The sequence below is a fragment of the Mustela putorius genome, unplaced genomic scaffold (genome assembly GCF_011764305.1).
Source record: "Mustela putorius furo isolate JIRA1106 unplaced genomic scaffold, ASM1176430v1.1 tig00000854_pilon_pilon_pilon, whole genome shotgun sequence".
Taxonomy (NCBI): Eukaryota; Metazoa; Chordata; class Mammalia; order Carnivora; family Mustelidae; genus Mustela; species Mustela putorius.
Genome location: NW_025421496.1, coordinates 7,047,960 through 7,064,859, shown reverse-complemented (window position 1 = coordinate 7,064,859; position 16,900 = coordinate 7,047,960). Strand labels below are relative to the sequence as shown.

Here is a 16,900-nt window from a genome sequence, read left to right as displayed (position 1 = left end):
TAAAGATATGTTTAGGGGCACCAGGGTGGCTCAGTGGGTTAAAATAAAGATATGTTTAGAAAAAAAAAATCTTCCAGCTACAAGAAATTAGACTCTGGACAAAAAAATTCTATGGGTAGTTTAGCTATAATTGTTTTCTTCCCTTTCCCATGATCTCTGATGTGTGTGGTTGTTGAGGGTCTGTGATGAAGTGTATTGTGTTATGTCGCAGGCCGATGGGGGTACATTTGTACTTTAATGAGAGCGGTAACAGGCATCCGTAACTAGGGGGTGAGGAAACTTGATGTGACCGGGGCCGATGGACATTCTGTAGGGCAGGGCAGACCATGAGCCAGATAGTTTTTTTTTGTTTGTTTGTTTGTTTGGTTTTTGTTTGTTTTAAAGATTTTATTTGCTTATTTATTAGAGAGAGAGAATGAGCGGGAGGGGGGGGTTGTGGAGAGGGAGAGGGAGAAGCAGGCTTCCTGCTGAACAAGGAGCCTGATATGGGGCTCGATCCCAGGACCCTGGGATTATGGCCAGAGCAGAAGGCAGATACTTTACTGACTGAGCCACCCAAGCGCCCCAAGCCAGATGGTTTTAAAAGTGATTGAATATAAATTTGGTGCCACTTAATCTAACTCTTCTTTCACTAGAGTGATACCAATTGGTGGAAAGGCACGTCCAAAGGCAGGACTGGACTCATCCCAAGCAACTACGGTAAGCTTGGCTGGGTTGGTTATTACTTCGTTTCTACTCTGTGGACTTTCAGTGTTGCAGTTCCTGAAGCCTTTCTGCTTGCTGCCTCAGCCGAGCCTCAGTGGAGTCATTGCCAGGATAGGACATTGTGTACTCCATGAAGCTCTCCTTAATAAAAGGGGGAATGGGCACTGGAGGCACTTGAACTTGACTCTTTGGCTTAAGAAAATGCATTGTTGCACTCTCAGTAGAACCCCAGGTCTCCAAGGAAGTGCTTATGGCTTTCCTTTATCTAGTTCTTAGCATGTTATGTTTTGTTTTTCTTTTTTTCCCTTTTCCTTTGCTGTTAAACCAAATCTCCGGTGTTTTCTTAGCCTAGCCCTTTCTCTGGTGACGGAGTGACCTTGCCTTGTTCTTTCACGTCTGAGGCAGTTGTGTTCACTGGGTGGGTGTCCAGGCAGTGTGAGGAGCTTGGGGAGTGAGAGGCAGCTTCTGCCTTGAAGCCACTATCAGTTGGAAGAGGACAAACAAAGTACTTCTGCAGAAAATGGCAAAGTAGAGTAAAAAGAGCCCGGGATGGGTAAACAGGGTTTTAATCCTTTTTCTTCCACTTCTTAATAACAAGGGGCTTTAGCCAAGGCCCTTCTCCACTGTCCCTGGGACTGTTTCCCCACCGTGTCGTGAGAGGTTTGATTTCAGTCACTTCCACGATTCCTTTTGACTTCAGCACGGGATGAGTCTCAGGACCACTGGGATGGTGTCAGGCCGAGTTCCAAGCACTGGCACAGGACTTAGAAACTTTCAAGGAAGAGACTGTTGCAAAGTCTGTGGGGAGCTAAGAGGGCGAGGGGAAGGGCGGGGTGGGGAGGGCCCCACGGAGGGGCCCCGCTTGCCCTGGTCTAAAGGTGATACCATTCCGGGTTAAAAAAAGACTCGAAACATTTCTACCCTCCTCCAACCTTTGCACTCCATTTCCAGCGAGTCACAGACAGTGAGCATGTAAAATGCTCCCCCCTGTTGCTTTGCACCCTCCAGTAGCCAAGGGCATGTCCCGTTTTAGCTCTTGATGGCGGGAGGGTGCGGGTCTGACATCTGTTTTGAACCGCAGTCTGCGTGTGGTCGTTCCCGCTGATTGTGGGACAGCAGAGAACTCTTCACCTTCCTCAGAGGCAGGTAGGGACGCCACTCGCCCTTTGTGAATACGGGAAGTGAACTCTTTCCCCCTCATGCGTGCCCCCCACGTGCACACACACACAAGGGAAACAATTATTTTCGACCGTCTTCGAAGTCGGGTGTTTTTACAGAAGGTACAAATGAACATCGAATGGTTTCCTTCGCATTTCTGTGACTCCGTTGAGGACAGACTTGGGTGTGCTGGTGTGCAGGCTGTGATCTGCTTGTTTTTGCTTATCCTTGCCGTTCATTACTGCGTGTGGCTTTGTTTGTACACCAGTTCCTTGCCATGGTGTTGCCTTACTGCTCAGTTTGGTTTCATTTGCAAATAATTCAGTTTCTTTTAAAGCAGGAAGCATCTGTTTGATTTTCTGCCTTTTTTTTTTTTAATTTAAATCCGCACCCAAAGGGCTGCCATGTGGTAAAAGGCCCTGGCACTCGGGGAGCCAGGGGGCTGCGAAGTGGCTTTAGTGAGTCATGAGTCAACGGGGTGGCACTCTCAATGTTGCCTTTGCTCTTTCTGTTTTCAATCTAGTGGCTGAGCAGGCAGAATCCATTGACAATCCATTGCATGAAGCTGCAAAAAGAGGTAGGTGTGATTGTTTTTGATTGAGATACGCAGTAGAGCAAAACACAGATTTTAATTATATCGTCTGATGACTTCTGACTGGTATGTACACCCATATCGCCAACACCCAGAGTAAGATCTAGAACACTTGTGTCATCCTAAAATGTTCCCATTCCAGTTAAATCCCCATGTCCTCCAGAGGCAATCTCTGTTCTGCCTTCTAGCACCCTCGAGAGAGAAAATGTGATTAATTTTTTTTTTTTTTTAATTTCCTTAAGTAAGCCCTACACCCCCGTGTGGGGCTTGAACTCACAACCCCGAGATCAAGCATCACATTCTCTACCAACTGAGCTGGCGGGGTGCCCCTGTGATTTTAATTTTTAAAATGTCAGCCACCAAACACTTTTGAGTCCTTTATTTAGTCTGTGCTCAGTGGCAGGTGGAAAGGCATTGCTTGTAACTCCCGGAGCCCAGAGTCTGGCCGGGGGTGCCATGTGTGTAACAGATCATCACAAGATGATGTCAGAAGAAAAGCAGTTGAAGTATGTTTAAGTTAAGCAGGTTATAGAGGCCGCAGTGAGTAACCAGAGGGCAGGAGGGTGGAGACTTCTTGTGGGCGTTAGCATTTAGGAGAGTGTTGTTGTGTGGGATGAGGTTGAGGTTGGGGAGGAAGCAACAGGGATGGGCCTTGGTCCCACGCATCTGTGGTTTCCTCCTCCAAACCCTGAGATATTCAGCAGTGCCTGGAGACATTTTGACTGTAGACTTGGGGATGCTCCTGGCACCTTTGGGTAGTAGATGCTGGGCACCGGTTAGCCTCAACAGCAAGGAATTCTGCAGCCCCGCCATCGATAGGGCTGCTGTTGAGAAACCCTGCCATAGACAAGGGGAGTCGCTCTCTTCCATTCTATTCCAGATCTTTCTGAATTTTTAAAATGATTTTATTTATTTATTTGAGATAGAGAGAGAGCATTAGAAGGGAGAAGGTCAGAGGGAGAAGCAGACTCCCTATGAAGCTGGGAGTCCGATGTGGGACTTGATCCCAGGACTCTGGGATCATGATCTGAGCCGAAGGCAGTTGCTTAACAAACTGAGCCACCAGATACCCCAGATCTTTTTGAAATGTGAATGTACAAAAGGAAATCACTGGTTTAGAATGGTGCATACGTTATAGAATTGCAAAGATGACATTTAAAAATTCATTAGTACCTGAACCGAATATTACACTCTTTGTTAAAAAACTGGAATTTAAATAAGCCCATAGAGACCCCGGGGAGCTCTCCTGCCTTTTCTGTCCAAGGGGTAGAAAGACAGTGTCCATGAACCAGGAAGCAGGCTCTTACTGGACACTGAATCTGCCAGCACCTTGACTCCGGGCGTCTCAGAACAGTGACAAATAATTTGTGCTGTTTAAGCTCTTCCAACCCTCCCCCTACCCCACCCCCAAGTCATTGTCAATGTTTTTCATTAGCAAACTGGAAGCAAAAATGTACCATAATGAATGCATTGTGGGTTGGGTCTTAATTTCAGACTTGCTAACAAATCCATTGTAGATGGGAATTTGTGGAGGATGAAATTGATTTTGAAGCAAAACAAAACAAAACAAAAAAACCCTTTTTCTCATGTTTTTATCAATTTGAAACTTTCTCAGGCAACTTGAGCTGGTTGAGAGAGTGTTTGGACAACGGAGTCGGCGTTAATGGCTTAGACAAGGCTGGAAGCACTGCGCTCTACTGGGCCTGCCACGGGGGCCATAAAGGTACTAGCTTCTGTGTGCTGTCCTCACCGTCCGCGCTACCAAAGCCGTGCACCGCAGAGAGGAGACGGATTTACAGAAACAAAAAACAATCGATTCTTTTCAAGTCCTTTAGAACTTCGGCCAAAGAGCCTTGTTCCTGGAAGGTCTGGGAAGCAGTCGGTAGAATACTCACTGCGTGGACCTCCCTCACTGGAAAGCCTGGAAACTTCCTTTCCTCTCCCGGGCTTGGAAAGGTTACAGGAAAACAATAGTCGTGTAAAAACAAACCCCACGATCTGATCTTACAGAAGAAAGGGGCAACAGGGACTCCTCCAGCTCAGTTTCTCCCAAGATACGCTTTCTTGATTTACATTTTAAGTTGAATGCACGCTGTTAGATGTAGGGGAAGGACAGCATTTGCTTAAGTTAGTGATCAAGTTGGTAAACTTCTCCATTAAAATCGGTAATAGGACAAGTGGAATTTCTACATGTGTTTCAGCCTGACCCACACCCATTTACCTCTCCCTACAGCACACACACAAAACAAACACAACAACCAGAAACAAAGCATCTAGCAGATTAATAAATAGCAGAGCCAAAGGAGAAGTTTCTGGCTGTTTCCCAAAAGGAAGCCAATCTTATTTTAGCTGATAAACACAGATTAGTTAAATGAATATAAAGTAGCACAGCAAATGTAGAGAGTTAGTTCTACAGTGGTTGCTGTGTCAAAATGCAAAAGCCAGATTATCTGAAAACAACTTTTCCCTAGATAATTCTCCTTTTTAGGTTCTTAAGTCCTGTACTTCCATACATTTAAACAATTTTGTTGTACAGATGTTCTTGAAGATTCTTCTAAAGAATCCTCTCTTTCAAAACTATTATGCTTAGCCTTATCAGCCTTTTCCTTTTCATTCTTAAAAAATATCTCTCCTTTTAAATTTCAGACGTAGTGGAAGTGCTGTTTACTCAACCAAACGTTGAACTGAACCAACAGGTAAGATCGTTTACATGGAAGTCAGTGGTCATAACACACCTACCTTGTTCTCGGCTGCTTATGGGTGGCTTATGGGCGTGCAAAGGCCTGTCTTGGTGCCTTGAACTGACCTCTTCTCATTTCATATCTTCCATACACTTTTTTTAAAGATTTTTATTTATTTATTTGACAGAGAGAGACATAGCAAGAGAGAGCACAAGCAGGGGGAGTGGGAAATGGAGAGGGAGAAGCAGGCTTCCCGCTGAGCAGGGATCCCAATGCAGGGCTTGAACCCAGGACCCTGGGATCATGACCTGAGCCGAAGGCAGACACTTAACAACAGAGCCACCCAGGCGCCCCTTTCATACACTTTTTAATCAAAACACTATAAACACGTAGTTAAAAAAGTACTATTGTCCTGAAGTCCAAATTGTTTAAGCCCAAAATGCGTATCGTACTCCATCCTACCCACTCACTCCTTTTGGCTGTTAGCGCTTTCCTCTTGCCGTCATGTTATTAAGGAAGATGCCTACAGAGCTGTCCCCTAAGTCAGTATCTTCATAATGCTCTGGTGTCCTGTCTGAAGGCTTCTGCTTCTCCCTGCCCCCACTCTGATCTGCCATCTCCCAACCTTTGCTCCTCTGGTCATCTGCCAAGTATCCTATTAGAGTTTCCGGTATGCTCCTCTGTAGAGTAACATTGTAATGCTTACAAGTATTATGGCTAAATATTGCTCACAGTTTGTGTCATTTCTGTTTCTGGCCTTACTTTTATTCAGCTGGTTTTTAGTTTTTGTATCTCACTGGAGACTTCTACACTGTTTCATGTTCTCTTGACATGCTTTTCCAAAATGTGTAAGATAACTGTTTTCTCCCCGCTGCTGGCCCCACCCCGCCCGGGAATGTACTGGTACCTCCCGACATCCTCCTCCTCATTCTTTGATCTGAGCAGCTTGGTCTCTGCTGCCTGTTGCTGTCTTCCTGCGAAGCCTTTCCTTCCCCTCCCTCCTGTGATATTTGCATTCCGCGTTTGTCCTCCTGTTGCTGAGAACCTCTTCAAGCAGATTGCTAAGAAAGGGGTCCAAGGGATTGACTGGGCTGAGAGAATTCCAGGTTGAAAATGATTTCCCTTGGAATTTTGCAGGCAGGCCTCTAGGGTACTCAGTTTTTAGGATTGCTTTCGAGAGGTTTGATGCCATTTTGATTCCCATTCTTCTGCGTGTGGTCTGCTTTTTCTCTCACCCAGAATTGTCCCTGTGTCCGTGGTGGTCTGAAATTTTACCATGATGTGGGTCTCTTCCCAGTAACAGTGGTGGACTCTTTCAGCCTAGAAAAATATTGTCCGGTGTTTCTTTTCCAGCTTTTACTGATGATTGTCTTTGTTCTTTGGTTCTGGAATGCTTGTTCGTAATGAGGTAGGACCTCTTAACATTGAGGCTCCAGTTATTTTAGTTTTGCTCAGAGATCTTCTTACCTTCGTGTTTTATCTTGGTTACCTCTTTAGTTCCTTTCTGTCCTGTGTAAGTTTTCTGTTGCTGTGTAACAAAACACCACAGACTCAGCAGCTTAAAACAACACCCATTTGCCTTATACTTTTGTAGATAGACCGGAATTCTGGGTGTGGCACAGCTGGGTTCTCTGCACAGGGTCTCAGGGGCCAGAATCAAGGGATTAGTTGGACTGGTTTCTCCTCTGAGTTGGACTGGTTTCTCCTCTGGAGCTCAGCTCCTGTTCCAGGCTCACTCAGGTTTGCCAGGAGGATTGAGTTTCTTGCGCCCATAGTGCTCTGGCCCTTAGCTTTCAGTTTCTTGCACCTGTAGTGTCTGTGGCTCTCTCCACAGACATTTCACAACATGGCCGTTTGCTTTCTTCTTGAAGGCCAGTGGAAGATTGTGTCTCCGATGCTCCCCCTTTGGAAAAGGGCTCACCTGATTATGCCAGGCCCACTCGGTATAATATCCCTTTTGATGAAGTCAGCATCAACCGATTAGAAACCTAATTAGGGGAGTGATATCCCACTGTATTCCTTAGTCTCACCCATACTCAAGGTGGAGGGATTCTTCAGGGGGTGGATCCCAGGAGGCAGGGACCTTAGGCACCGTCTTAGAATTCTGCCCACTAAAAGCTTTCTCTTTTACTCTGATTATTATTTTCAAGTAGCATTTTTTTGTTCCATTATGCTCTTTCATGTTATACCTCAGATCTATGAATTGGAGCTTTTTAAAACATTTTCTGCCATTCACTGTGTCTTTTTCCCCTGAGCTCCATTAATTTTGGTTTGATCTTTTCTCAAATAATGGAGGCTTTGCTAGTACCTAGTATTTCCAAATACCTACTGTCTGAAGTGTGGTAGATGTTCTGCCTGCTCACGGGGCTTCTCTGTAGGGCGACGTAAGATATTGGCTGTTTCGCTGGGTGATAACCAGATGTCAGCATGAATACCCTCTTCCTCCTCTGCATGTGAGGCTGTTGAGCTCCACTGGAGAACTGTCCTGCAGCCTCCTGCCTGGGGGTAGATGCTAGACCATGCACTCTGGGGCAACTTACTGCTCAGCTTGTCGGTTTCAAGCTTAGCCACTGCTTTTAGCTCCTGGCCTCATTGCCACCTTACCTTGTACCTCTACGTCCCATGGGCTTGGAAACGATCTGGTTAATTTCTTGACAGGGTAAGTCTGCCATCTGCACGGGGTCACCTGACAGCAAGGAGTGAGGAGGGTGATCTAATTACTTCCATAATAAACACTTTCACCCAGTCCTCTTGTTTTCACTCCCACGCCTCTTGCCCGCTCCAATGTCTCCGGGCATCTCCAGTTGCTAATTCATGTAGGGTTTCTGCAGGGACAGATCTGCTTGCTTCCTCCTGGTGTCTCCTGTGGGCATCTGCAGGTCGTCTGGTGTTCTTCCCAGTCGGTTTCTGCTCCTCCAGCCCATCCCCTCCCCCCACATGACTTTTCTGTCATCTTCTGACTCTTCTTTCTCTCTCTGGAATTTTATATGATTTTGTGACTTGTTCTTGTTGTAGGTTTACTTGGGGTGAACCTGAATTCGTGCACATTTTCTTTTCTTTTTTTTCTTTTTAAGATTTCATTTATTTATTTGACAGACAGAGATCACAAGTAGGCAGAGAGGCAGGCAAAGAGAGAGGGAGGAAGCAGTCCTCCCGCCGAGCAGAGAGCCCGATACGGGGCTCGATCCCAGGACCCTGAGATCACGACCTGAGCCAAATGCAGAGGCTTTAACCCACTAAGACACCCAGGTGCCCCTCATGCACATTTTCAATCCACACTCTATTTTTAAAATGCCGCTTTCTCTCTCTTAATTCACTGTAGAACAAGTTGGGAGACACAGCCTTACACGCTGCCGCCTGGAAGGGTTATGCAGATATTGTCCAGTTGCTTCTGGAAAAAGGTAAAGGGTGTGCCCAGTTTATCCAGCCTTCACGTACCCTGGAAAAATAGGCTACATTCAATTATATTATTTGAGATAGTAGGAAGAATAATAGTCTCTGTGTTTTGAAACTGGGATTTTAACTCACTCTGTCTGTATCACAGGGTTGTTACAATAAGATGAAATTACAGTATTGAGGTGAATTGTGTGAAGCTTTTAGTATTAAATTGAAAGTTTGGTAAGCTTTAAGGTTACATATATTACTTTCAGGACTTGTTTATTGTATATTTCTGCAGGATTAAAGGGCCTTAGAAGAAAGGTCTGCGTGTGTGTGTGCCTGTGTGCGTGCATGTGTAGAGAAGATTCTATCTCGGAAGGCTGCGTGGGTAAAGTTGCTGAGGTCTCTGTTCACACAGGAAAGTCTTGATAGATAAGAAAGCAAGCAGTAGCTATAACGTTCAGCTTTGAGACGGACGAAGAATGAGAAGATCCCTTGATTCCCTATTTCTCTACAAGTCAGAGGAGACAGCGAAATTATGGGCTGACCATCCATCTGTCTGTCCATCCACTTGTCCCGCACATATTCATTGTAACCGTTTCAGAGGGCCAGGCATCCCCCCCACCCCAACCATGCTGTACCCTGGTCCAGAAGGCTATAAGTAGCTTGAATTCCAAGGTGTCCTATAGGTGCGCTGTCATTAGGGCTCCTCGGAGCAATGTTGTGGGATATATGAGGAAAAATGTTAACTTGTTTAAAGTGTGTTGATGGTGTAAACCTCAGGTGTAAAAAAGATCAGCGTGAGGACCACTATAGCGCCCCCTTAAGGTTATGCCTAGAACTGCGCCTTCTGTGCCTCTGCCACTAAGCTGGGAAAATGAGCCTCATCTGAACTGAGATGTGCTGCATGTGTAAAATGCACGTCGAATGTCAAAGACTTGGTGAAAAAAAGATGTAAAGCATCAGAATCATTTTTATGTTGGTTCTGTGATAGACCAGTAACCTTTTGGATATACCGGGTTAAAGAAAATGTATTACGAAAACGAATTCCTCTTTTTTGAAAATGTGGCCACTAGAAAACTTAGAAATGACATATATGGCTCACATCGCATTGCTGTTGGGTAGTGTGGGTGGAGAGGGACACAGGAAATGGTTATTTCTTCTCCTGCAATGCTGGCTCTGAACATTTCCTGTCCTGACAGAAATCATGTACATGAGTTCTAAAGTGTAATTTAATGTAGGATACAATTAGCCACAGTACTCTTAACCCTCAGGATTTTTTTTAACCTGTAGCACAACAAGAAAATGAGGTTTCTAGACCCTTCGCTATAGGTAGATCGGGATCTGCTCATGAGGGAGATTTTTATACACGTCGCCATATTCCTAATTAAATAGGCCAAGCTTTCTTAACTATTTTTGTGCCTTTGAGTTTCATACACTTATTTTTTTGTTTATGGAAGAGGATGTGGTTACAAAGAGAACGGTGCTCTCCTATACTGTGGCAGAAAGTGCAGATGGGTAAAGCCTTCTTGGAAAGCAATCTGACAGTACCTTGCAGAATGAAAAATGTACATATCCTTACATTCCAGCATCACTTCTAGAAAACCAGACCTCAAAAAAGATGTTCAAGGAGGTATACAGCAGTGCTGTTTGTAATAAAGGAGCAGCATAAGTGCCCCTGGTGATTAAATAAATTTTGCAGTGTCCACAAAATTGAATACTTAAACAAATGTTTAAATAGATTGAGTTATAAGGATGTGTATTAATAAGGAATAGTATGAAGGAATACCACTATGTATTGTTGGGTTAAAAAATCAGTTTACAGGCCAATGTATGTGCTATGAATTTGTGTATATATACATAGAAGTCTGTGAATGCATTCACGCACCTAAGGGAGACGAGGGTTGATGCCCACTTGCTGGGAATGGTTTCCTGTGGACGAGCTAGAAGAAGGGGAAGGGATGGTGAGTTGGAGGATGAAGTGGGACTTCAGCACACTTCTATGTTTTTAAATCTCTAACAACGAAAATGTACTCTTGAGTTCTGATGTGACTTACCATCGTGAAGACAAAGAAAAAAAGCAAGTAGAAGCTGGGCTGTGGGAACAATGGATTGCCTCTAGGTTTTATTGGGTGACTTTTCTAATTTGCACAGGAGTCCACTTACAGATATAAAATATTAATCCCCTCAGGCACCAGCCATGTGTATTTTTTCAAGAAGCAACGGGTGTATTATACTGAGTCTCCAAAAACTAGTGCCAAGACACTGTGGAGTCTGACTGGCTCAGGATTCACCTTGGGGAGGGCCCCCTCCCTGCTAAAAACTCACATGCAGTATTCTAGACACTTGAAAGGAAAGGGTAATTTTAATGGTGCCTAATTATCAGGAGTACAGCAGCAGGCCCCTGGATTAAAGATGCCAAGTGGGCTCTTACTGTTCTGAAAAAGCTGACTTTAGCACCAGAGGGGTTTTCTCGTTCGTTTGGGCCCAGCTGATTAGTTCGAGTGGAAGGAAGACTGTCTGCTACTCTAGATTCTTCAGAAACACCTGATGTGCTTTTCTTGTGTTGCGGAAAAGGTGCGAGAACAGACTTAAGAAACAATGAGAAGAAGCTGGCCCTGGACATGGCTACGAATGCCGCCTGCGCGTCTCTCCTGAAAAAGAAACAGGGCACAGGTATTCAGCTTTCATCCTTTTTTTTTTTTTTTAAAGATTTTATTTATTTATTTGACAGAGATCACAAGTAGGCAGAGAGGTGGGGGGGTGGAGCAGGCTCCCCGCTGAGCAGAGAGCCTGATGTGGGGCTCCATCCCTGGACCCTGGGATCACAACGTGAGCCTAAGGCAGAGGATTTAACCCACTGAGCCACCCAGGCGCCCCTCAGCTTTCATTCTCTGTTCTCCTCTGGCACCATCATGACCAAAGGTTATCATCTTAGAATGGGCAAAAAACCACTCTTCTCAGGAAACTCTTCATGTGGTTCTGAAGTTAGGTTTTATCTCCTGGGTCTAATTTGGAACGTTCGCCTTAGAAGAAATACCTTCATGCAAATAAGTTGAAGAGACATTGACCTTTTAGTATTTTATTGTATGTTTCCTTTGTTCCTTACAATCAGGTTGTAATCACCCTGCTTTCCATTAGAGCCCTTATCAGAGAGCCCTGGTCTCCATATCCTCATTTCAGAGAGGTTTTTACTATCTCTAAATATATTTTTTTCAATTAAGCACTAAAGAGCTCCATGGTTCTATTTGGTTTTTATTTTAAATGAGAGTATCAATAAACGATAATCAGAATATTCTAGACTTGGTAAGCAATTTGGTGTTTACTTAGAGACTCTGGGTGGTTTTTAAAAGTAAAGTTTAGGTATATATCCTTAAAGATAAAAATATCTGTTGGTGTGGGAGAATAGGTTCGAAAGAAAAAAAAAAATGAAAGGTTTGTGTGGTTGTTTTGAAAAGGTGTCAAAGAAAAGGTGTTAAACGCATTTGCGTCCTTCATGATTACTGTTCAGAGACCTCTCAGCACATAACCTACTGAACGAACCATTCTAAGGAACATGCAGACATCTGTATTTCTTAGAAATACTGGCGGGATGTGTTTTAACTCTTCTTCCCATTCCCCTGTCCTGTCTCTCCCTTTCATCTGCCATCAGCCTCCTGACCCACGAGGAATTCAGAGGTAGAGAAAAGAAAAGTAGGAGATGATTTGGTTGGAGGGCACATTCACTCTCCCTCCTCTGCTTCTCAAGCCTTCCTCTACTCCTGTGTTTGGCTCTTTAATGCCACTTTGAAGGAGGAGCCAATGATTGATGCATCTCTCCCGCCATTTTCTAGAATGGATGCTAGCATAATGGAGAACTTACTTTTCACAAGTCTTCATTTCACATCGCTACTCACCATTCCAACCCTACTCTGTGTTGCTTTGGAGATGGAAGTTGAGACTGATTCATGCTGGTGCAGAATCACCAGATCAGCTTCTGATGCATTTCCGATATAGAGGCTCCGTCCATTTGTTTCCATTTTAAGCTGAGTCCGATCACTGTCAGAGTTCTGAGCTTGTGTAACGAGGTACTAATTTCTGATCCATCACGTAAATCACACTCCCATTAATTTTTGAACTTTGGGAAAGCTTTTTTCTTCCTTAGCTAAGTACCCTTTGTTTTATAAGAAGAGGCAACGTTATCTTGTCTTATATATAGCCCAGTTCCAGCAGAAGCAACAAAATAAAGTCAGTCCTCTGGTTTCCTGCTTTAGTCGATCAAAAATCGCAAACAGAGCTTATCTCTTCCTGACTTACCAAGGGAGCCACCAGAATTCTCCTCCTTGTCTGTCCGTCACCACATTCCCCTCCTAGCCCTCCTCACGAATCTGCTGTTCCTTTGTTCTTTACTCCAGATAGGTCTTTGCTCCAGATTTTTATTTCTTTTAGCTTTCAGTTCAGATATAGTGCAAACCATTAAGCCATTAAGAAACTTGGGTTCCTTAATTATTTAAGCCATGAATTCTCACTGGCAGAGATAGTGTTTCTTTAAAGTAATTACTCATGCATAGATGGATTGAGGGTCTGCTAAGTGAGTGAGAAAGTATTTACCAGCTGAGGGGTGCTCCTTAGCAATCCTACATTTTGATTGAGAAGCCATATATGTACCTACGAGGGAGAAATACTTTTACTTGGAGCCTGTCTCTGCCTTCCTGCTGCCTTGGTTGGTTCTGGAAGTCGGACTATGGCCTAACTTCTTTTTTCTGCCGCTGACTTCCTGTTGCTCTGTTTGCTATGTGGGTCCCTTCAGAATGTCCTGATCATGGAGTAAGACTTCTTATGAGCTGAAGGCTATCAGAGACTCATGTACACTATAAGCTTGATCATGGTAGACAAGGAAAATGCCACACTTGCATTAGACCCCAGCGAGCTGTACCCAGAAGCCTCCACTTGGGCAGCAGGAGCTGGGGGAGGCAGAAGGCAAACTGCTCTTTTCCGCCTCACCTTTCTACAGTCCTTGTAGAATGGGGCTGGGAGGAAAGTCTCTTTTTCTCTGTTCATGCCAAGTGTCTTTAGGCTACTTTCCTAAATTTGTATTGATTAGATAATGGACTCATTAATGAGGTAATCTGGGGGCCTGGCACACAGAGGCAAGAAATGAACTTTCACATTTTAGTTTTCATGTTACCTTTTTCCTCTCTTTTTTCTTGCTTCATTCCATAATCATCCAGTAAAATATTTCAATTTGTATTGTGATCCTAGTTGGAATCAGAGTTGACTATTGGGCCATACAGGTAATTATCAGCACAAACTGCACTGAAAAAAGTATATCCTGATGTTTCTTGCCCACTTTTAAGAGCACATCTTGGATTTTTGCAAGAGAAAAAAAAGTTCCATTTTTGTAGTTACCTTGGGTAACTTTGGGATATGAGTGCGGGACCAGGGTTCAACCCCACCTTAAGAGTTCCACACTGTAAATTCTTTTTCCAGTTTTTACAAATTGGGGCATAATTTATATTAAGTAAATATATAAATCCCAAGTTTACATCTTGATGCATATGTGTGTATGTGAGTGTGTGTGTGTTTTAACTGTGCTCACACCTATTTGCCGCAACCCAGATCAAGGTAGAGCATATTTTCCATACCCAAGAAGCCCCTTCCGTATTCTCCCTTTCTCTCATCATTTGCCTGTGCTTGAACTTGATATAAATGGAACCAAACAGTATGTACTTTTTTGTGTTTAACTTCTTTTCACTTAATACTCTGTCTGTGAGATATATTTAGCTTACTATGTCTTTCTTTCTACCACTTATTTATTTATTGTTTGTTTGTTTGTCTTAAATACTGGTGCGTGATTTGGAATGTGCAGTTCCAGGTCAGTGACACTGGGGAGAAATGGAAGTGACGTAGGAAAGAAGGGGATGCATCACTAGGAGATACATTACTATCATCATGGCCACGGCCCAGGATGGGCGGGCTGTGAAGAGATACAGCTCCTCAGCACTTGGCCATATGAGAAGTTTCCAGAGAAACTGCCTGAGCGCGATCTGTGAAAGGAAGGAAGGTGGAGGAGTTTATTTGCCTGGCTCATTCCTGTCTCTTGATTTCCTGTCAGTAACGTTTGCATCATGGCGAGCCACCTTCTCTTGCTAACAGGAGAAACGAGGTTGAAATAAAAGGCAGAAGTAACCATGGAAGGACAAAGACTATCTCAAGTGGCAAAACATAGGATTGTAGTAATGAAGTAGAGTAGGAAAGAGCTTTGATATTGTCTTTTTGTCTGTGGCTCAGAAGGCTTCTTTTCCTAAGTTTATAGCCAATCTGAAGGTTGTGAGTATGTGTGGGATAGGACAAAGTATATTCTATCCAGGTCTCCGAATTTCTCATAAGGTGGATGGACACAAATACCGAAAACTGGAGACTTCTAGGAGTTTGGAAGCTGCTGTGAAATCTTTGAAGTTTGCCTCTGTTCTGCTTATATCCACTTGTTCCTTCATGTTTCCTTCTTGTAGATAAATCCATTTCAACTTCCCTTGTACCAACTCTCCCTTGTCCCTTCCTTTTTTGCAATAATTCTAAATTTATAAAGATAATGACTGAAAAAAACTATAGTATCATCAGCATGCATAAAATTAATGATGCCTTTGTATCATCAAATAAATCTTGTCATTGCCCAGATTTCCCCTTTTTTTCCATATATGTTTGTTTATGCTTTATTTACCTATTTTTTAAAGATTTTTTTAAAAGATTTTATTCATTCATTTCACAAAGAGAGAGAGAGAGAGATCACAAGTAGGCAGAGAAGGGGAGAAGCAGGCTCCCTGCCAAGCAGAGAGCCTCATGTGGGACTCGATCCCAGGACCCGGAGATCATGACCTGAGCTGAAGGCAGAGGCTTTAATCCACTGAGCCACCCAGGTGCCCCCGTGTTTCTAGCATTTAAAAAAACATTTCCACCCTATTTACTATTATTTATTTATTTCACCACTGAGTCACCCAGGCGCCCTTTATTTACCTATTTCTATGTTTACTTACTTGTTTATAATTTAAGTCAGGGTCTGAATAAGGTCAGGCTCTGATTGGTAGGTACATCTCTTAAATCATTGCTTTCTCTCCCTCTCCACTTCCTCTCTTTTGCTAGCCTGGTGATTTATTTGTTAAAAAGCTGGGTCACTTTTCCTGAAATTTCCGGTCTAGATGGCATATGTGCATATGTGCCTCTCCATAGTGCTCTTTGTCATGTTCCTCTTTCCTCTGTATTTTTGTCAGTTGGTGTTAGATCTAGAACTTTGATTAGATTTTCCATTTTATCCATCTACCTAAGGGATAGAGGGAAACATGCTTCATGAAGACAGTTGTTTCATCAGAGACACAGAATATCAGTCACTTCTCCTGTGACATTACCATTCATCGATAATCATTGTCTGGATCTACTATTTCACGGACAGTTGCAAAATGGTGATATTTGAATTCTGTCACTCCTGTCTCAGTTATTAGCCGGAACATTCTGTTAAAAAAAAAAATTCCCTTCATCCATGGCTTGATTACTCAGAAGTAATAGTTTGTGCAATAGGGGCAGAATAAAGGCTTGATTTTTATCCTTTGTTAATGAATTTTCAAAATAAGGTACTGGTTCCCTATTATTCTCCAAAGACGTCTGGTGAATTCTCCTTGGTGTATGTCGAAATACGTGCTGTGTTTCAATCCACTATATTAGTCTTTATTTTTTTAAAAAAACATTTTATTTATTTCTTTGACAGAGAGAGAGATCACAAGTAGGCAGAGCAGCAGGTGGAGTTGCGGGGGTGAAGCAGGCTTCCCACTGAACAGAAAGCCCAATACAGGGCTTGGTCCCAGGACCTGAGATCATGACCTGAGCTGAAGGAAGGGGCTTAACCCAACACTGAGCTACCCAGGTGCCCCAGTATCCTTATTTTTTAAAAAAATTTTTTGAAGATTTTATTTATTTGCGAGAATGCATGAGCACAAGCAGGGGGAGTTGCAGAGGGAGAGGGAGAAGCAGACTCCCCACTCAGTGGGGAGCCCGACGTGGGGCTCGATCCCAGGATCCCACAATCATGACCTGAGCTGCCTTAACTGACCGAGCCCCCAGGCGCCCCTAGTATCCCTATTGATAGTCCCTCTTTGGCTAGTGGAGGCCTCTTCAGGTTGGATCATGAGTCTTTTTAAAATGATGCTCTCTTTGATAGCATCCGTGCTTTATGCTGGGTTCCAGGTGAATCTTTTACATTTTCTGCCCCAGACTTGGGATCAGTGACATCTCCAGTGAGCATGGGGATTGAGTGTTTAGAAACCATGATCACATACATTTATTGAACTCTAACAGCTCTTATACTTCCATTTCCTTTCCCCCCTAAAGTGATACCTCATGTAACCTGTTGCTTATA

General features: G+C 43.6%; 1 protein-coding gene across 3 annotated transcripts in view; it reads left to right on the top strand.

Annotated features, from left to right (window-relative positions):
* Positions 1–16,900, top strand: part of OSTF1 (osteoclast stimulating factor 1) — a 52,665-nt gene that overhangs the window by 34,462 nt on the left and 1,303 nt on the right. For 2 of the 3 annotated variants that reach the window (XM_045085376.1, XM_045085377.1), the window contains exons 4-9: positions 636–699; positions 2,387–2,440; positions 4,071–4,178; positions 5,102–5,151; positions 8,459–8,537; positions 11,092–11,190. In XM_045085376.1, coding sequence (XP_044941311.1) covers positions 636–699; positions 2,387–2,440; positions 4,071–4,178; positions 5,102–5,151; positions 8,459–8,537; positions 11,092–11,190 — 454 coding nt within the window. Of the gene's footprint in view, positions 1–635; positions 700–2,386; positions 2,441–4,070; positions 4,179–5,101; positions 5,152–8,458; positions 8,538–11,091; positions 11,191–12,166; positions 15,226–16,900 lie in introns of those variants that run through there. The other variant, XM_045085378.1, reaches the window with a different exon arrangement.